Raw genomic sequence first — 22108 nt, forward strand, 5'->3', positions numbered from 1 at the left:
CTTTATTTTATATATCAAGAAACAACCAACAACGTAAGACCAGAATGAACACAAAAATAAGTAAGTTAAGTTACATAAATACTTCAGTAAATAAAAGCGTCCAATGATCAAGGTTCAATAAACAATTTGCAGGTCAATACTCCAAACGAGAATACACATTAAAACAACTTTGTTTTTAACACATTTAGGAGACATATTTACAAACGCGCACAAAAATAGATTAAGTATAGAAATGTTAAAAATAATATAATATGTCAACTCTGTGCTTACATGGCAATTTGGAGACGGCGTGCGTTTGACGTCGTGCGTGTGACGTCAATACGTCAGCTGGTTTATGTTTACATCGCGTCAGTTTTTCGCAGGCGAGCTAGGCGTTATTGTGGCCGTATCCAAACAGGTCCCTGGGAAATTCACAACATACGTGTTCATGTAATCGATAGACGTCGTAGGTTTGTACGACACAACCGCCGTGGTCCGTATTCACACGGTAAGGACAGATGTAACGTTAGACTGCGCAGCAAGATGCGTTTCAGTGCCAATGTGGCAGAGTGACTCTTTTGTTTACGTCGCTGGTTGCAAAGGGCTTCTCCTCGTGTTAAACTGTTGACACATGTTTTAATGCAGGCGTGGCCTGTATGTGAATGCTAGCGTTATTGTGTTGAACATGCTAATGATGTCAGCGGTATGTTTAGATGTTGTTTGAGTCTATGCGTAACGTTTCCCCGCTGTTTTGTTTTCGATAAGCGCTGTATAATGACGTGGTTTGGTATGTGTTGCTATTGTGTATTAATAAATGTATATTATTCAGCTTCGACTGACAGGTTGTGTGAGTCTTTGTGTTGTGGTGTCACATGCTTAACGTTTGTTCGTTAAGAATAGGCGAAGGACCACACGACCCCTATAGCCCATCTGCTAGATTCGGACAGACGTACATTTTCTACTGTGTTTATATAAGTGCACCATATTTGAGTTTTTGCAAGGTGCTAAAGTTGACCTACAGTAAGTCAGACAATGTTCTGTCTGTCTGCTTGCCAAAAGACAAACAAACAATACTGGCTGCTCTACACGGAGCTTCCGCCAAGGGTTCGAGTTGGAGCGACACAACAGCTTGCCACTTTTTACTTGGTATTGTCTGACCTCTAAAAATAGAGTGAAAGAGAAATAGCTTTTGAGGTCAAGTTGCACAAACTGTGAGTTTACAGTCTTGTGGGGTTTGCTGACATGCTGTGAGTCATGAATGATTTAACTGTCTTAATTATTCCCTTCTCGTGGTTATCTGTTGGGGGTGTCATTTAAATAAAACATGGTCTTTTAACCACTAGAATTCATGCTGGTGCTGAATTAAGAATGTTGTTTTAGATAACATTAATATGGAGCACAGTAATAATCCTTCAATGTACATAAGAGTTAGAGGAAACATTAAAGACATAACAAAACATTCAACACTGAACCGTGTAGCACTGAAAAAACACACTAGATAAGTATAGCTTCTCTCATTGGTGGATGAATTTTGCCCTAGTCTTGCTCACAAGAGATGATTATTTAGGACTGTAACTGTAAAGTGTTTTTAACCATACTAGCTTGTTTTAATTTTAATGACATCACTATATGTATCCAACTAAACATTGTACCATGCTTTTGGCCTGCACTGGCCAATTATTATTGTTTTGTAAGGTTGAATTTTGTAATTCTAACTGTTGGCAGATTTTTAGTTATAGTGAAATTTTGCTCTCCAGATTGCTCTGTGCTTTGTTTATGCAAATAAGCCATGCTTAAAACGAACTTGAATAAACGCGTTAGAATATAAATAAGGGATGGAAATAAAATGGTGCGAAAGTTTGCATAAACATGTTGGAGTTTGAAGTAATTCCAGTGTAGTGCAAGTCCATGCAAATTCCAACCTTACCATGAAAAAAATAGTTTTTACCAAAGGAGGTCACCATAGTGATAGTACAGATATCAGCATTTGATGGTTTACATACCCATGTGAAGTCTCAAAGTTTTTAAAGCATTTTGTCTATAGTCAGGTAAGTGATGCTTTCAGAATTGTCACATCCATAAGTAAATATTCTTCATAAATGGGCACATGAAAATGAAAAAATAAAGTAACTATTTTATGTTTTATGAAGAGCCATCCCTTCTCCATTTGGTGGGTATTATTGCTTCTGATTTATGCATTTTAATTCACAGAAATCCTACAAAGTATGTTTTGTCATAACGCATGTATATTTCCCTTTTTAAATAGAAAACTCAAGCATAGACTGAAATTTTTCTTTTAGTAAAATATAAACAGATGTTCAATATATTGGTAACAAAACATTCTCTTAGAGTTTATATGTCACATCCATAATGGAATTGCCCATTATCTTCTCTACAGATTTTTAGGCCATCCCACATTTATTTTACAGCATCATAAACATTTTTTCTGAAGAAAATATAGATAGTGCTTGACCAATGTTGGGCAAGTTACTCTGAAAAAGTAATTAGTTACTAATTACATATTCAATAGTGTAATTAGATTACTGTACAAATTACTCTCTCCAAAAAGTATTTAATTACTTATTACTAATTACTTTCTATATTCTATATCAACCTTGATTATTTAAGTGATGCAAGGATAGACATGAAAGGGCTCTTTTAATTCATTCAAATAAATAATATTAAACTACATAAAGTAGTATTATTAACTGACCAAAGTATTACAAATGTGAGAATTATACATTAAAGCACGGATTTTAAAGTTAGACTTTGAATTTTGATGTCAATTCCACTATTGCACACACATACTGTATTTAGTTTAAAGGGGTCATTTTACACGGCTAAAACGAATATTATTGTTTGCTTTAGATGTAATGCAATGTGTATACACGATTTAAGGTTAAAAAACGCTGTATTTTCCACATACCGTGCATGTTTGTATCTCCTCTTAGCCCCGCCTCTCTGAAACGCGCAGATTTTTTACAAAGCTCATCGCTCTGAAAAGCGAGGTGTGCTATGATTGGCCAGTTCACTACTGCGTAGTGATTGGTGGAATACTGCAATTGTGTGACGGAAATGTAACGCCTCTTACCATATTCGGAACATCAGGTTTCAAAGCTAATGACAGGTGATAAAATGGCATCGATACTTCCCTATCAATTCGAGCCCGAATCTGATCCGGAGAATGAAGATCATGCCGATACATTAACTTTGCCAGCGCGACTCGAGCAGGATGTAAAGGATTGTTAAGTTTTTATTAAAAAACTACTTTAAATAGTTTAATATTTAATATTATATTATAGCTAACTGTTTTACCTTTTATATACGACGTTATAAAGATTTGGCGTCAGTGTAATGAAATCATAACGAATTATAACAAAATTTAAAAACATATTTTTATTATTTAAATCGTCGTTAAAATGCTCTGCACAAACTAGCACTTTTTCATTGTACTTCTCTGGAACAGTGTTGAAAATAAAATGTAACCATTCGTTTTTTGTTGCCTCATCTTTTGGCAGAGAAAACAAAGAGGCTTTCTTTTGGCAACGGAACACACAGCGTCTCCACGACATGGCTGCTCCGGCGGCGGTACAATGAGATTTACAAGACCTCCCACATTACTTGCTTGTAGATTTGGGCGGTTTTAGTCAAATCACTCCACGAGCTGACGTCAAGTTGTGGGGGTGTGGTTACACGAGGCGTTTCAGGCAGGTCTGGGTGAGCATTCACTTCTGTATAAAATACATCTTTTGTTCCGACACTTAAATTTTTGCAATTTCACGTGTCTAATTCATGCATGGGCAACTTATAACACACAAAAGACAAAGAAAAACACGTACTTCCGGCGAATGACTCCTTTAATTACATCAGAAGTAACTAATTAAATTACAGAAAAAATAGAGTAATCCACTACTTTACTTTTTCAAGGGAAAAGTAATTAATTAAATTACAGTAACTAATTACTTAGTAACTAGTTACACCCAACACTGTGCTTGACCATACAAAACTCATCTTGAGTGGTTGCTAGGCAGTTGCTAAGATGTTTGATTTGATTGCTCACTGTAATAAAGCCCAATTTATGGTTCTGCGTCGTAGCCTGATGTGCACCTCTCCAAAAATGTAACAACGCATCAACTCTATGCGGACCGCAAGCGTTGTGATTGGTCTGTTTGGACCCCTCCCTCTGGTCAAAAAACTCTGCGATAGAGTCATGTTTACTCAAACGCATTCCCTTATGAATTATCTAAGTAAATTATTCGTGCTTCTGTATTTAACATCTTAAACCTGCAACAAAAGTGACTGTTTACTTGCCGCTATCACTGCTAATGCTTCTCAAACGAGCTGCTTCTTCGGCTCTTGTCTTGGTTACACAAGCAACATGCGCGTGGACATTGACGCCTAGTGGTCATTGCCTGTCGACGCGGACAACGACGGTAGAGGTATAAATGAAAACCGACACCGTAGGTCCGATGCAGAAGTAAAAATCAGGCTTAATATGTCTGGTGTCTAGGGATGCACCGAAACGAAAATTCTTGGCCGAAGCCGAACATGATGTGAAACACTTGGCCGAAGGCCGAATAATACCGAACACCGAACATGGTTTTTTGCATTTCTTCTATTTATTAAGCAATTTTTTTCACTATTGCACAAACTGAATAGTCAAAATGTGCTTTTTATAATTTGTCTTGCTTTTCAATAAAATACAATACAACTAAAACTGTTGGATTATGATAGGCTACATTGCAAAAACATCCATTGCAAGCAATTCGGACTGATGCTGACTGACAACCATTTGAGTTCACGTCTCTCCTCCAAACTCCGCCCACAAAAGCTGACTGTTCTCTCAGAAGGTGCACTTGCACTTGCCGGGATGCACAGAACATACTTTAACAAGTTGTTTAGTACAGGGAACTGTGTGCACGCGACCACTGTATGATGTCAAAGGATGTCGCGAGCGGCGGGCTACTATCAGACAGCCCGCTTCCGTCTGAAGTAAAGTTACCGACCGGTAAAGACGCTTTCATTCGGAAATGTACTTCCGTGCGGCAAGTCCCGTGCTGTGTCTTTCTCTGACACTTTAAAATGCTCCACACACACACACGCACTGCCAAAATGTTTGCGGCAGTAATAAAGCGCACGCGTCTCTCTCTCTCTCTCTCTCTCTCTCTCTCTCTCTTTCTCTGCGCTGGTTGCTGCTTGATCGTATCACGAGTCATGTTCGGTAAAATTTATTCGGCCATTTCACATATTCGGCTGAACACCAAACTTGCGTTTTTTGCTATTTTCGGCCCAACATTTTCGGTGGCGGAACATTCGGTGCATCCCTACTGGTGTCCATGTCCCTAGCAAAGGCTAGGCACTGTTTATCAGTGTTTTTATCTGTTTTATCTGTTTGTTTTATCGTCAATCTGGAAAAATGGTTAGGTCAAATTAGGAATGAACAAAACCCAAATTTTCAATATAAGCATTAATAATAGTGATGTGTGCCATAGCACCAACTATGTACGCAAAAAAAAGTCTGACCTTATTTACATTTTTGAATCTTTGTGTTTCTTCAAACAGTGAAAGGTACACCTCAGGTCTGTCTCTAGAAGCTCTTCTCCGGTCACCATGGGCGGAGCCGTCAGTGCGGGAGAGGACAACGATGAATTGATTGACAACCTTAAGGAAGCCCACTATATCCGTTCAGATCTGGTGGAAAGAGCCTTCAGAGCCATCGACAGAGCTGACTATTATCTGGAGGAGTTTCGTGACAATGCTTATAAAGATCTGGCTTGGAGGCATGGAAACCTCCATCTGTCTGCTCCGTGTATTTACTCTGAGGTGATGGAGGCCTTGGACCTGCAGCCTTGCCTGTCTTTTCTTAACCTGGGCAGTGGAACGGGGTATCTCAGCACCATGGTGGGCCTTATACTAGGTGATGATTTTTTTTCTTTAATATTTTTTTATTATTTAAAGGGACAGTTCACCAAAAATGAAAATTCTGTCATCATTTACTCACCCTCAGGTTATTTCTAACCTGTATACATTTGTTTGTTCTGATAAACACAGAGAAAGATATTTAGAAGAATGTTAGCAATTTTCAGTTCTGAGACATCATCCACTACCATAGTAGGGAAATATATATATATATTTTTTCTGTTGAACACAGGTTAGATATTTTGAAGAATTTAGGAAAACAATCAGTTCTGGGGCACCTTTGACAACCATTAAATGTTTCCTACTATGGTAGTCAATGATGTTCTGGAACTGAAAATTACTAACATTCTTTCAAGTTTCTTTCTCAGTGTTCATCAGAACAAAGTAATTTATACAGGTATGAAAGTACATGAGGGTGAGCAAATGATGACAGAATGTTCATTTTGAGTGAACTGTCCCTTTAAGCTTAAACCTCACAAAATAGTGGTTGCTTCAATCAAAATTTACCAATGTGGTAAAAAATACAAAATCTTGATTTGACAATGGTTGTTATTGGTACTTGATGAAAAGCACAATGAAGGATTTGAAACGTTTGTAAAGTCTGCTGATAACTTGGATTAAAGTTCTCCGTCACTACGACGGATTTCCGTCAATTGCAGTGTTCCAGCCTGTCCTTAATGTCTTAAATTCACTTTTCATCATGTTGTTAACCCTTTGACGCGTACGATCACACCGGTGTGATTACAACGTTATGCGCTTTAGCTGGCACTGAGCCAGAGACAGACTCAGTCACATATCACAACTACGCAGTGCTTTCAACCACATAATGTTTCATTTAGCCTTCAGACATATACACGTGCCTACAAGCACAAAATACATTTAGAGATTGTCTATATAGCGGCAATAACAATCTACTCAAATGTAAGTTCACGGATATGTTTTATTCACATCAGACACAGTATCTGCAATGTAAGCAATTGTTAAGATCACTCAATTCTTCTACCAGTTCACCAGACACTTACGTTTGTGTTTTTAAGAGAAGTGGATGAATTCACGTGATGTAAATCTGACAGATCTCAGACCTCGGCAGAAACAAACATGGCGGCGCCCGCTTATAGCTCACCTAACGCGATCATTATAAAAGTGTTTAAACAACAAAACACATTCACATGCACATATTTGACAATCGGAATGTCAGATATTTCATGACATAGTTAACAGTTTGTGAATTTTTTTGAGTAAAAGAATGTAAAAGCAATGCATCAGTCATACAGCTGCTGTGGCTCTGCGGTGTGTCACGTGATAAGCAGTGCCGCGTCGCCATGGAAATGTTAAAGTGATAGGCGACCCTCTTAACAGTCGCCTTGGAAAAGCTACTCAAACACTCTTAACTAGTCACTGTAGCTTGTCAAACACTCTTAACTAGTCACTGTAGCTTGTCAAACACTGAAACGGGTGTCAGGTGTAGCCAAGCTTCAGGAATATGGTTTATGAAGGCAGAAAAAGTGAAAACCACTCTGGAGACAAATACAAACAAAATGTTTGGTCTTAAGTGGTGCTTTTATTTTGTTCTTTTTTCTGTTAATTATTAAGAGGTTCAGAAAACATGGTTTGGTCTTATAAGATAAAAAAAAATGCACTGACAAGTTATAGATGGTTGATTATTTGTCTAGGTAAGTATACTTTTTTCATAGATTAAAAATAGATTTTAAAATACGCAAACTGTCAATACTACGTAAAGGGGTTCAAAACATCTCCCTTTAAAACGCTATTGGTTTCGACTGCTTAGATAAAGTGTCTGTTAAAGGAATATGACTTGTCCTGAAAAAAAATCAGTCAGAAGATTTTTTTTCACTTTAATCCATGTGATAAAAGGCTTATTAGTGTCTTTTCTTGGTGTGTTTTTGTGAATTTGGTAAGTTTGGTTTGCCATAAACTGTAGCTGTGGTGACATGACATGAATAAATCATATGGTTGATTCCTGCAGGTCCATTTGGTGTAAATCATGGCGTTGAACTTCACGCTGATGTGGTTGAATATGCCTATCAGAAACTTGACTTCTTCATCAAAAACAGTGACAGCTTTGACAAGTGAGCTATTATTCGTGTTAGAACTTGGACATGGTCTAATTGTCAATGAATTGCGTTTCTCAATGTGTCAGGTTTGTTTTAATGGCTGTAGGTTCGAGTTTTGTGAGCCCACGTTTGTGGTGGGGAACTGTCTGGAGATCCCACCAGAGAGCAGACAGTACGACAGGGTTTACTGTGGTGCTGGAGTCCAGAAAGAGTATGAGAACTACATGAAGAACCTGTTGAAGGTTGGCGGGATCTTGGTTCTTCCCCTTGAGGAAAAGGTTGGTACATGTTTATTTATACATTAATATGTGTGCATTGCAGTTTTTAATGTATTTGAATTTATTTAAACTCAAAATCAATGTACACACACGAACACACACACACATGAAGAATTATTTACATAGGACAATTTGTAAATAGTGTAGTTATTAGTGACCCGAGGGCTTATTATCTAAGCTACTCTCTCTTGCAGTTAACCAGGATCACCCGCACAGGTCAAAGCTCCTGGGAGACCAAGAAAATCATTGCTGTGACTTTCGCCCCACTGGTTCAGCCCAAGCAGAATGTCAATGGCAGACCTAAAAGCGTCCCCTTACGTAAGCACACTAAAAGTCTTCCGTCTATGATAATTGCAAATGAGTTTTCACACCAAACTGTTCCCATCAAGTGTCTGATGTGAAGTTGACACTTTCTGTTAAACATTTGCATGCTTGAAAGCAAAATGTTCTCTCATATCATTTACATTTTGTAATGCGAAATACAATCCAGCGTAAATGATAGTCTGTTATACACCTGAAATGTGATAATAAGTATGATGATAGTGTGATGTAACATTATTGCGCTAGTTAGACGTAGTACATTTATAATAAACTGATTCCCATTTTGTCTGCACTTGCTTGCCATATAACACTTGTTATAAAGTTCTTGGTATTCAGAGGTCTGAGATGCTATTCTGGACACATGACCCAAATGTCTTATTTGTCAGCGAGCTGTTTCCAAAAAAATAAAACTATTAACACACGTGATCATTGGAGTACATATGTTTGCATTCGGTGCGAATGGGTTGTTTTAAAAATTTGGTTTGTTTAAAAATCTTGCCATATCAAAAACACAGTGCGAAACATAGTGCAAACAAAAAGGCATTTATTCTCATCCAAGTGTGACTGAAATTTCTAATGAATGTATTTATTCATCTCATCTGTATATAAACTGTATATAGTTCTTGTTATAGCGGCCCTAACACACGCGGTTTCTGCCAATCTCATATTAATCTTCAGTACCTATAGAGTAGTATTGCATACTTCGTATCTTCGAAGAGTATTTAGTTTGATCACAATTATAAAAGATAGATACAGCTGTATGATTATTTCCGAAAGCATGGGGGGGGGGGGTGAGTGTTGGGTGGGTAGGCTGAACTAAAGCACGTGCGCACCCATTGCCAACAAAACACAGACATCAGTTTCACTCACCGCATGCGGTTCATGTCCGGCATCTTTTAGGGCTGGGACGGCTCCATATACTGTATCAGTTTCAAACGATCTCCAAATCCAGCGTTATATCCACCGTTTATATAACATTCATCACCCAAATGCAGTGAACAAACAAACACCTGAACTTCGCGAAAGTGTGCTCTCTCTCTCTCTCCTGCACACATGCACACTGACGTCTGTGCATGCTCCTTCTCCTGCTCTCCTTGCTGCCGCGTGGGCGTGCTGTGTGCTTTTCCGGGAGAATTGTCCAGTAAGGGACTAAGAAAAATTGTTATGAAACTGTTTTATATGTTCGAAAAAAACTTTCCGAAACCTGTACGATTGCTGGGGGAGTGTATCGAGCACAGAAATACTACTTAATACGCCCAACTCGTTTTTTGACAAGTTGACCATGTTAAGCATGAGAAGACAGCACGTTTAACATTGTAAAGAAGTCAGAATGCATGACACACCTTTGCACCACCTTTTTAAAGCCACACTATAGAATTTTTGCTGACAGCTCTCTCATGTGGTTCATAAGCGCAATTGTCTGTTACCAGTGTCGTAAATGATTTATAAGCTTCCCCGTGGGCATTGCAAAAAAATTACAAAGTGTTGCTTTAAAACATACACATTCACAAAATGTTTTTCCATTTTTCTTCCAGCCATTTTTGATGTGCGGACTTTGCAGGACCTGTGCCGGATCGCTATCCGACACACTCTGCGTCAGCCTATAGCCATGGGGGAAGGACTTACGAAGAGACGCGTGTCTTTCCCGGGGGCTCGGGCCATGCACCGCTACGGCCCCCGTTTTGAACGTCGCCGTTTCTGTCGCCGATTCTACAGGCAGTGCGTCAACTCCGTGGTCCTCCACGACTCCATGATTCCCACTGCAATGGACGACTGCAACTACCCCGGCGGAGTGGAGGAGGAAGAAGAGGAGGTGGAGGAGGAAGAGGAAAGAAGTTGTCGCAGAGTGAGAGAAGACCTCCCCGAGGAAGACGAGGAGGGAGGCGTTTGTACCGAAGATGATAAAAGCGCAGGCGGGGTGGCCTGTGCCGAGCCTCCTGTTAACATTCTGAGGGAGAGGATTCTGAGACTCCCATTACCTGAGCCACTGAAGATGTATCTGCTGTATTACAGAGAGAAATGAAGCATAATGAGACGTAATGAGACATAATAGGAGCGGTGTAGCGCTAAGGCGATTAGGCATAGAGAAAAGGTTTCCTCTTCCTCCCCTACAAACCTCTCGAACTGGATTAGCATGACAATGAAGTCCTCCGTTAATGACATCATGATATCCATATCCCTTTGACAAGCAAAGCAACTGGATTGGGAATGTACAGAAATGGAAGTGAAGGACCGAGCTAGATTTCCTGAACAATCTCCCAAGCAAATTTGAGGCTGTATAATTTCAGCGTTCCACTCAGTTGAGATGATCCACCGTGCCGTCCCTGTGGGCATTGCGTGAGTTTGGGTGGGCTTGTTGCGTCAAGCTCTTTTAGAGGAGCATCATTTTGAGATGTTGTATAGATTGATATAATGGACCCAAGACTTGAATATTTTTCTATAGCTTTACACAAGACCCCAAAGTTGGCCCTTTACTGTTGAGCTCTTACCCTCACTCTTCTAAAGTAACTAACAGTGTCTGCATGTCAGTATTCAGATTTGTGGTAGAGCGTGCATCGTATCACATCATGTAGATTTGATTACTGTTGCCGGTTGTTCTATTTGACACGGGCAATGTAATGTCATCTTGCCTTATTTCATACTCGGCGGATGTCATTTTCCATTTCATCGTATCCCAAGCAATTTCATTGTAAAGATCACATGGAATACAGTGAAACATTTTTAGTGAAATTCTATTTATTAGTAATCACAAATGTTTAATTGTTGTCGTCAGATATATAAAGCACTTTGATAGGGCTGTTAAAGGATTAATGTTTTTATAAACACAAAATAAATATGCACAGTACACAGACATATATTATGTAAACACAAACTTTTATTCTGGATTTGATTAATCGCGATTAATCATTTGACAGCCCAACACTATTGTTCACCTACGTGCTACAAATTTCAATTCAATTCAATTACGAAAATGTCATTCGGTGTGCTTAAAATCCATGATCCTGCTCAGGATGATATTTTAGTATTTTTTCTTTTTCAGACAGAAAAAGATGAAAATGTTACCTTTATTTTTTGACCAAAAATATGAAAAGAAATCGGCTTTCTGTACATGGCCGTGGTTATGAAAATCCCTCCGTTTAGTTGGAGCACTCTGACATACTGTAGTTGGATCTGGCAACCCCAGGACTGGATTTCTACACTGAGTTTTGGGTGCAACTGCTTTTCTTTATTTGTCCTTGATGAGACCAATGGTTAAGTAGCCCTTTAATCTTGGATATTATCATCGTAATCAGCTAATTCTTTTGCTCATTTGAAATACATGCATATCAACCAGGTTTTTCGTCAAAAGACTGTGCGCTTGTAGGTAATAAATCATTCAATAAAGTTTGAGTTTGCACACTTGAAAAACTGAATGGTTAATTTTTCATCATATACTACTTTTATATATTGAATTGTTTTACCATTATATTATGTAACATACATGATAGGATATTACATGTAGCAATTAACAGTACTTGTGTGTGGGGGGGTATATGTGTTATATATCATGAATGATTGCAAAGTTATAGCTGCATTTCTTAACTTCTGCCTCTCTATCGCCATCTCTGTTTAAAATATAAAATTGCAGGTTACTTTATGTACTTTAGGAAGTGTAATGACATCAAACTTATTATATAAATTATTATAAGCTTACAGTTGTGAATCAGGGTAAGGTAAGACAGATTTGAACCTTGATTTTTGTTTATTTTTAACCCAAAAAAGTTATGGGTTGCAGCTTTAAAACTCAGTATTACATTATAACTATAACTCTGTAAGCCAATCCAGGATTTAGTAGCCCAGGTCTAAAATACCTGGGTTTTTAGTAAAAGAGAGAAATTAGTAAATAGTCCACCAAACATCATCCTTTAATTACAAAATGATTTTGGGTATTGCATTCTAAACTGAAATAACTAGTTTTTATTCAAAAACATTTTGGTAGAAAAAAAGTGCAAAAATGTTTTCCGAGTGGTTGCTTATAAAGCCTTAATCTTTGAACTCATGCTTTACTGGATATAATGGACAAACGTTAAGAATGTTTTGAATATTGGACTGCTAACATGCAATTTCATTCAGCCTGTAATGTTTTTGATGTATTTTTAAGTCACGCTCATCAATATTTTACCTTTATATAACAACAACAACGAATAATCTACAATATCAGTACAGTCTGGAGGAGTCGAATATAAATATTACATAGTTCAATTATAAAATTCAAAATTTATTATTATAAATGTTTAAAGCGTAGGGCCAATTTACTGACCAAATATTATACTGTATACTAGCTTCAGGATTTGAAATACAGATTCTTACAAGCTGTGTGTTTAATATTTGATGATGCAGCAGAAATGACTCGAAGCTAGTTAAAATGAAACTTAAATCTTGTATGCAAAAAATAAATTTGTACAGAACTTTAAATAATTCATTCAAAAATAAACAATACTGTACAAATCTAAACAAAGAAAATAAGACCATTATAAACGTATCTTCAATTTTGCTTAGAAAACTGTGCTGCTGTAATAAATTAGCCTTTTACATGTTACTCTAAGAATGCATTTATTCTTTTAAGACAGCTGCAAATGATAATGCAGAAATATTGACCTACACGTCTTAATATACATAAACTGTATGTTTGTCACAAGGGGTAAAAGAACCCTACAGTAGCAGCAGGCAATGGTATTACCATCAAGGGAAAGTTAAAGGAGGGACAATCCACGTATTACTTTTAAGACTTATTTTCTTAAGATTGTGAAACCAAGTCTATTGTTTGTTTGCAAACAATGTGTAAAAATGGATATTAAATACAAACCCGCTAAATACAACAAAAAAAGTTTGAAGGAGGCATGTCACGAACTGGGCTTTTCACTTGAAATATTCAGCGATCAGGTCAAGGGACTCTCAGTTCAATTGACTTTCATATTAAATGAGAATCTAAGGCACCTTAGAACCCTGATATGCTTGGAGCACAATAACCTTTAACCTCACCTCTCCCAAAGAAAAAACACAGTATCTACTGGATACAGCGCTGACTGCAACAGCAGCCTATTGAAGAACATCTCTCCGACCTCTTCTCACAGCCTTGCGCCTTTCAAATAGTTTTGGAGATTGTTTTGGGACCTGGCCAATGACGTAACACCCTTACTCTCTTGTCAGATAACAATACAGTGCTTGTGTGGACAAAACCAGCATAAATATCCAGAACCAAATTACAACTAGGCATTCTTGCACCCACATAAAACATTTCCCACAAACGACAGGTATATAACACACATGGGCACAATGTCTGGACCATTTGTTGTCTCAACCTTTCTAATCGCCTCATTACAAAACACATTACATTTTGCTTAAGTGCATACTACATCCATTTCATTTCATTTAACTTCCCTTCAAACTTTCCCGTTGCAGTTTGTGACTCTTTTGGTCCCCAGAATAGAGAACACTGTTGCAATCAACCGGCATCGGGGGACGGGTGGAGGGTTTCACAGACAAGCGGTTTCACTTGGGCACAAGCCCGCGGGACTGCGGGTACAGAGGGGACCCCGAGCCAGACGACGGGCTGTGAGCTGATGTGGGGGTGCTCGCCTTCTTGCCAGTTTTGGGGCGGCTGTGAGAGGATTGTGGGAAAAGTCATATGCACATTAAAGAAGAACAAACAAAAGGATGGTGAAAAATAACTATGGGCAAAGAAAACAACAGCAAGCAGTAGGATATAATAAGTTCTTACCCAGACTTTGGTTTCTTGGAGAACCCAGCTGCAGAAGCACACAGGCCGGGACCTGAACCCAGGCTGGAATGGAAGCCGGAGGCGTCCACCTGGATCTCGTCTTCCTCCCTCAGAGCATCTTCCAGAGCTGCAGCGACTGTAGGCGCTATAACCGGCCCCTCGTAGTCTTTAGTGGTTCGTGTGGGCAGGTCCAGCTCCAACAGCAAGATATTTTCAGCCTGGAACATAGACAGAATGAAGATTAACTATGAAAGCAATATATATAGCACTTTTCGTAATGTGCATTGTTGCAAAGCAGCCAAGATCCAATGTGTTATTTTTAGGAGGATCTATTGACAGAAATGCCATATATTATACATAACTATGTCTTCAGAAGTGTATAAAGAACTTACGAATGAAGTGTTTTTATTACCTTAGAATGAGCTATTTTTATCTACATATACCGCGGGTCCTCTTGCATGGAATTCTCCATGTACAGTAGCTCTAAATGGACAAACTGCTAACGGTAGATGCCGCTAAAATTCATACACTCGACCTTTAAGCACAAACCGTAGAAACAGGAAGATAACATATTTAAAGAACTAGAAATGTCGACCCACCCAAGTCTTCTCCAACAGCCTAGGACTTAAATACACTGCATATACACTTACTGAATATAAACCTGACAGACTACTTAGTTCACTTGTTTTCAAACTGACTTGATCCTAAAGCACTTTCAATTACATTTGTGTACATGATGTGCTATACTGCATCACTAAACTAGAATGAGGAAGCTGGAACTAAAGCTTTTGTGTTGTGCTGTGCAGGGGATTATGGGAACTGTGTCAGCAGCACACCTTGTATCTGACATCAGGTCGCATCAACATGGCCATGCGGGCATGCTGACTCAGAGGCCTGCTGTACCCGACTGCAGAAACCGGCCTTTCCATCATCTGCTGATCACTAGTAAAGAAACAGACAGAGATAAAACAACAATGAATATTTTTGCACCGCATTTCTGCAATGAGCCTTCCGAAAAGTCACTTCATTTAAAATTGAACACTAAAGTGACAGTTCACCTTCAAAATGAAAATTCCGTCATCATTTACTCACCCCGTTGTCATTTTAAACCTGTATGACTGCCTTTCTTCTGCAGAACACAAAAGACGATATTTTGAAAAATGTTGGTAACCAAAAACCGTTGGTCCCCATTGACTTTTATTTTTTGTTTTTTTTTCTTTTAATTTAAGTCAATGGGGACCAACGGTTTTTGGTTACCAACATTTTTCAAAATATCGTCTTTTGTGTTCTGCAGAAGAAAGGCAGTCATACAGGTTTAAAATGACAAGAGGGCATGTAAATAATGACAGAATTTTCATTTTGAAGTGGAACTATACCTTTAAGAGTTTCAGTGAAGAATCGCTTCAGTGGATTCTTCATTACACTTAATGACACTGACTCATTGGCTGATTCATTTCCCAACCATACTGATACACATCATACTTCTGAATCCGAGTGATGGGCGTCATCTTCCAGATGTCGTCTTCCTCATCAAAAACGGCCCTCGTCAAAATCTTGTTTTTCTCTTCCAGTGGGATGAAGTTCTCTATGATCAGATGTCTGGTGGGTGGGTAGAAGACAAATGTTACACACAAAATCTGTTTATGGCACTCAAACCCAGCCTGTCAAATAAATCCTCTCCCAAATGGACACTCTACCTCAATACATTAAAGTCTCAGTGTGTGTGAAGTATTAAACTGTTGACATCTGTAATGTAGTAGCTGCTTAGTCCAGGTTTTCAGGCATTGTGTCTCATCAGCAAGTCTCAGACCTGAGTGCTCGCTTAAAATTCAGCCTGTACATCTTAACCAGACACGAACTGCTGCATCCTCACGACAAATGATAATTCTACAACTATTTTAATTAACTGCTCCTCATGTCATCCCGGTCAAGATTTCCTTTTATCAGCTAAACACAAACAAACAATTGTGTATTAAAATGCTGTTATTTTATCTTTGTAGATGGGACTCAAAACAAAGTTCCAAAAAGCACATCCACCCATCGCTAAAACGAGGTCTAAAGCAGGGGTTTTCAAACTTTATGATGCCAAGGACCCCCAAATAAAATGAATCTTTTGTGAGGGACCCCCTTTCTAAAATACATATCCAACTATAATGTTTTAAGTGCATAAACTTAGATAAATAGTAAATGTGATATTATCAAGACAACATATTGTTTCCAAATGTAAATAGTTGGCTACACATGTTGGATGTATACTGTAAACCCTGAAGAGACATTTTCAATTCAAATGTATTTACGTAATGTAGCAACTTTCACTTTGAGTGCTAAAAAAAATTTACCATAGTAAAAAGTCACTAGAAAGAACAATAAAGTTTTGTAGACTAACAAATTGTGCTTGATCTTTTTTCCTTTAAACTTTTCTGGGGACCCCTTGTAACCTTTTGTAGGCCCCCTGGGGGTCCCCGGATTCCCGTTTGAAAACCTCTGGTCTAAAGGACTCCAGTGGGTTAACAAATGTCTTTTAAAGCGAAACGATACATTTATGAAAGAAAATGATTATGTTTTGAATGATCTTATTTAATTTAAAACCAAAACAAGCGAAGCGCATAATATTGCTAAATTCAAACGTGACTAGTTATCATATTATACTTTAAAATGGAACTTTGCGACCGGTAATGAGAGTAGAAGCTGTTCATTAAGGCTAAAGCAAAGAAAGCAAACGAAGAGAGTTAGTGTTATGCAATAAAGATGGAGGAGAGGAACTCCATTGAGACATAATGTGTAGGAGTTGTTTGTATAAACAGAACAGCGAGGCGATATGGAATAAACGCTGATAATGCATTTACATACTTGAGTTTGAGTTCTCTGGTCAGCTCATTCTGCGTCTGCTCCAGCTCCTGTCTGTATTTAACATGCTCATCCTGAGCGTCCTGAATCTCCGCCTTCACTGACTGCAGCTTTGAAAACAGCTAGAAGAGAGAAAAACACAGAAAGGTGAATGCGAGAGGCTCGCAGGAGTATGATTTAACCCAGCAATGTCCTGCTCATGATTCTGAAAGGACAATGATGCGAGTTGTGAAATGAGAAACGTCCTACTAGTAATACAGCTGGAGCCAAAAATACATCGGATCACATGCACCAGCACCAAACACTTTTCAAGCATTGTTTAATATTTCTATATTACAAGAATATTTCCAAACCATGTTCAGAATTTCTGCGCTTCAGACCGTCTGCACACACGCGTACCTTTTTAAGTTTCTTGGTTTTGATGTCCACCTCCTGCTGCAGTGAGCTGTATGTCTCTTTCAACTCAAGCGTCTCTTCATCACGACAGTCCATCTCCTGCTGCATCTCCCTTTCACGCCTTTTCTGCTCATACACACATTATACAAGTATGAATAATGACCAATCATACTAGGAAAATGATTTTACCAGAGCATGTTAACACGCAACGTGTCAAATATAAAATGAATCTTGACCTTGAAACACAACAAACTGCAAACTGCATCAGAGTTATTTTTAAGTTGTCTGAAAACAATCTGGCTAAATGTGGATCAGACTGCTGTGTGGGGAAAATATAGGAATGAATGCTTTGATCAGCAAGTCAAGTTTCCAAGAATATCCACATTTCAAACTATAAAGCGGCTCAAATAGCCGTGTACTTTGAAACAACCTTGTAACACAGTCCAGCCCAATCATTATACAGCACATCTACGGTCCGTCATTGGAAACTTGACCTGTTCTGCTATCTCCCGTCTCTTCAGCTCCAGGATCTTTTGTTGCTCATTGGTGTGGTCCACGATGTTCTTTCCTCCAACCAGCAGCTTGCTCTCCATGGCCTGAAAGGGACAAAAATAAGATAAGCCAGATGCATCCTGATAACATGATATTAGCCAAGCCAAGATAAGTGTTGTTAGTGTACAGTATGTGTTCACGAATTAAAGGGATACTTCACCCAAAAATGAAAATTCTGTCATCATTTACTCACCCTCAGATTGTTCCAAACCTTTATAAACGTCTTTGTTTTGCAGAACAGACAGGAAGATATTTAGAAGAATGTCTGATTCTGACATCGCCCCCCATTGACTCCCATAGTATTTATTTTCCCTACTATGGGAGTCAATGGGGGGCAAGATCTGAAATTGTTTTGCTGAACATACGGGAAGAAATTTGAAACGAAGAAATTCATACAGGTTTGGAACAATCTGAGGGTGAGTAAATGATGACAGAATTTTCATTTTTGGGAGAAGTATCCCTTAAAAGGGAAGGTTTACCCTAAAATGAAAATTCGTAAAGTAAATTCATCATTCTTTTGATCTTCTGCAAAACACAAAAGAATATATTTTGAAGAATGCTGGTAACCAAACAACGGCAGTAGCCATTCTCTTATATTGTATGGACACAAAACCAATGCAAGTCAATGGGCACCGCCATTGTTCGGTTACCAACATTCTTCAAAATATCTTCTTTTGTGTTCTGCAGAAGAAAGAAAGTCATACGGGTTTGTAATGACAAGAGGGTGAGTAAATGATGACAGAATTTTTATTTTTGGTTGAACTACCCCTAAGATAATGGCTTACTTTAACTTTGGCTGACAGCATCTCGGAAGCCTCCTTTTCCTTACGAAGATCATTCATCTTCTTCTCCTTCTCCCTAAGCAGCCTTTGTTTCTCCTCGGCGACCAGGCTGTGATCCTCCATGATGGCTCTCCTCTCCTTTTCTAGCTTGTCCTGCTGCTCCCTCCAATAATCCGTAATGCTCTTATCCCCATCCATTCCTTCATCATCATCATCCTCCTCCTCCTCCTCATCATCATCATCCTCCCCATCATCCAACTCTTCTCCTCCCTCTCCGACCCTCATTCTCCTCCTCTTTCTCCTCTTCTTGCCAGATCTTTTCTCCAGCTGTTCTTTCAAGCGGGCGATCTCCTCCTGAAACTCTCGAAGAAGAGCGTCCTTTGGGTCTTCGTTGACCCGGGGCTTATTCTTAATGTTTTTAGCACGGTTGGCATAGCGGAGCGTTGTCAAAGTCTCATCTAGGTTGTAGGAGGCTGGTCCAATATTGGCAACCATGACCGTACGGGCATTTCCGCCCAAGGAATCTTGTAAAAGTCTTGTGAGTTTGGAGTCACGGTACGGGATGTGGGTGCTTCTTCCTTCCACCAGGGCTGAGATGACATTACCCAAAGCGGACAAGGAGAGGTTGATTTTGGTGGCTTCTTTTAAGCGCTCACCCTGTGCACCGGTCTTGGTCTGCCTTTCACTTCCAGCCAGGTCGACAAGGTTGAGCTTCCCGACCCGGATGTGGTTCTCCCCATCGGGACCCAGTTCGCTACACTCAATAGTGATGACAAAGATGGCGTGAGAGCGGGAGCTGTGCTCGTTCATGTTGGTGGAACCAACGGAGCGGTTCTGGTTGCCCACATTCATGACATGCTCAATCTCACGGACACTTTTGGTGACAAATGAAGAGAGGTCTTTAACGTACACGCCCGTATCGGGCCTCTCTTTGAGCTCCAGACGACGCAATTGGTCCTTTGATAAAAGGTCCCTGATCTCTTCTTGATAAATCTCCAGGTAAGAAGCCCTAACCAAGTATTGCTGGTTCTGCGAGCGGGAGATGTGCGTGAAAATGTGTTCAAAGGAGTTGGGAATGACTCCTCTTCTATTGGGGTCATTTCGTACCCCTTCCATCGTGTAGGTTTTTCCAGTACCGGTCTGTCCATATGCAAAAATGGTCCCATTGAAGCCATTCAGTACGGAGTCTACTAATGGACGGAAGGTCTCGTCATAGAGCTCCATCTGTTTGGAGTTCCAGTCGTAGACAGAATCGAACGTGAAGACTTTGGGGTGGTCGTGGGAGGACGCACCCCGAGGGTTGCGCACAGCCACCTGCCCCAACTTGACATCCACGGTGACCACCCTCTCAAAGTTGGCAACTTGCTCTTTATCATTCATGGGGCGACAGCGCACCACCACCTTCACTGATTCTGAACTCTTGCTTTTGGACATTTTGACAGCTTCTGGATTACTTTGGTGCAATATGTCGGGTATTAGTTCACAGTGATGGTACTGCCTGCATCAGAGCCTGCAAAACAAACAAATATGTAAATAAAAATGAAATGAAATTCAGTCTACTGTAAAATGTGTACAGTGCCAACAGGTTGCAATGAAATTGTGTTATGGGTTACAGTAAGCATACACATAATGTTATGTTATGTTTTCAGGCATGTCAAGTTACATTTAAAATATACATTTAACATTTTATAATAATATAATGTAATAAATATGGTTACAGGCGTCGATAAATAAGCAGGGGGCTGACCAGTCACTGAATGTATAACATGCCTTCAGTAACTATTTAAGATTTAGATTTAGATTTTTTTTTAGATTTTAAGGGATAATGTAGCCCAAAATAAAAATTCTTTCATCATTTATTTACCCTTATTTCAAGCCTGTATGACTTTCTTTCTTCTGCAGAAGACAATAGAAGATATTTTGAAGAATGTTGGTAACCAAACAACATTCGCCCCCATTGATTTCCATTGTATAGACACAAAACCACGGAGACATTTCACAAAATATATTCTTTTGAATATTGAATATTCTACATGAGGATGATGACAAAAATTGGCAAACTATCCGTTTAATGCCATGGTATATCATGTAACTTACAATGAAACATCGTCATAACGAAACAGTATGAGTTTAATGGCGACCTGCAAAAATGTTACACTATATTATTACTGTACGTTCTTTACAAGCAGCCAACGTATAGATTTAAAACAAATAAAAGGTATTTGCTTAATTTTGGGTTGCTGTGATATATGTATGCAATTCATCTTAATATCCTAATATCCTTGTATTAGCAAATAGCAAGCTTGTCCTTTATGTAAAATAAAACAATCCATCAGCTAACGTTACATTAGCTGTAGCAGCAGTGCTAAGAGCTAACGTTACTAAACTAATAGATCATTCACCTCCGAACCTATCCCATAATTTAATCTTGGATATCTGTCTTTAATTCTGTAAATCTGGATTTATTACAGTCATTCTCGGTTGTCATGCACGAAACACAGCGATAAACAAATCACTGAAGACACATATTGTTGGCATACATTTTAATTTGGATTCATAACATGTAAAGACGTTTTAATTTTAAAATCGCTTCAATTCTTGCCGCTTGAAGAAAATAAACGGGTCAATGAGAAAGGAATTCCTCGGAGACTCCAAACAAGCGGCCTGGCAACGGCAAACAAACCGCTTCATTTACAAGACGCCGTGCATATACATAAAAACCCCGCTCACCTCTGCCAACTTGCCTTATCTTGCAAATCACCGTCGCCTTCATATCCATCGGATGCATAAATCTGTCAAATCTACCAGGCGTTACAGATATACGAAATTACCCGTATCTCAGCGTACAGACTCCGTCAGCCATCTCTGCCTCTAATATATCTGTATGGAAGCAGGGTTGCCAGATCTGCGGACCTGGCAACACTGATGGAATGGAACGAGAGAAAGGAAAAGAGGGCGCTTAGCTGCTGGTCCCCCTGCAGGCCGGGATGCATCTACCGTTTACTGCCGCCGCAGTGTCTCTCCTATTACGCTCGTGCTAATTGCCAATGAAGAGCCACCCTTAAAATAAGAGAGAAAGAAAGAGAGAGTTCTCTTAAAGCAAAAGTAGTTTGCTGATTAATTTACTACGATCATATGTGTAGATCAATACAATATCAATCATGTTTTTTTAAATATCAATATTGGTTTATTGTGACA

The 22108-nt window shown here is 39.1% G+C and overlaps 2 protein-coding genes across 4 annotated transcripts; one reads left to right on the plus strand and one right to left on the minus strand.

Annotated features, from left to right (window-relative positions):
• Positions 1-320: 320 nt before the first annotated feature.
• Positions 321-11987, plus strand: LOC130572093 (protein-L-isoaspartate O-methyltransferase domain-containing protein 2). 2 transcript variants are annotated; one of them, XM_057363542.1, is made up of 7 exons: positions 321-487; positions 3498-3696; positions 5542-5896; positions 7886-7988; positions 8080-8251; positions 8446-8569; positions 10108-11987. In XM_057363542.1, exons 3-7 carry the CDS (start codon positions 5590-5592, stop codon positions 10593-10595), a joined length of 1194 nt encoding a protein of 397 aa, XP_057219525.1. In that variant the 5' UTR covers positions 321-487; positions 3498-3696; positions 5542-5589; the 3' UTR covers positions 10596-11987. The 2 variants fall into 2 exon arrangements, with proteins under 2 accessions (XP_057219525.1, XP_057219524.1); XM_057363541.1 differs by lacking the exon at positions 3498-3696 and having other exon boundaries at positions 10108-11986.
• A 506-nt stretch (positions 11988-12493) lies between these two features.
• kif3b (kinesin family member 3B) lies at positions 12494-21886 on the minus strand. Of its 2 annotated transcripts, none has more exons than XM_057363540.1 (9): positions 21655-21886; positions 18914-20420; positions 18071-18172; positions 17580-17702; positions 17184-17302; positions 15816-15932; positions 15170-15275; positions 14334-14551; positions 12494-14213 (listed from the first exon to the last, which is right to left on the minus strand). In XM_057363540.1, the coding sequence occupies exons 2-9, from the start codon at positions 20342-20344 to the stop codon at positions 14105-14107; spliced, it is 2325 nt and encodes a 774-aa protein (XP_057219523.1). In that variant the 5' UTR covers positions 20345-20420; positions 21655-21886; the 3' UTR covers positions 12494-14104. The 2 variants fall into 2 exon arrangements, with proteins under 2 accessions (XP_057219523.1, XP_057219522.1); XM_057363539.1 differs by having other exon boundaries at positions 12499-14213; positions 21641-21886.
• Positions 21887-22108: the final 222 nt, after the last annotated feature.

The sequence above is a fragment of the Triplophysa rosa genome, linkage group LG21 (assembly GCF_024868665.1).
Source record: "Triplophysa rosa linkage group LG21, Trosa_1v2, whole genome shotgun sequence".
In the NCBI taxonomy this organism is placed as follows: Eukaryota; Metazoa; Chordata; class Actinopteri; order Cypriniformes; family Nemacheilidae; genus Triplophysa; species Triplophysa rosa.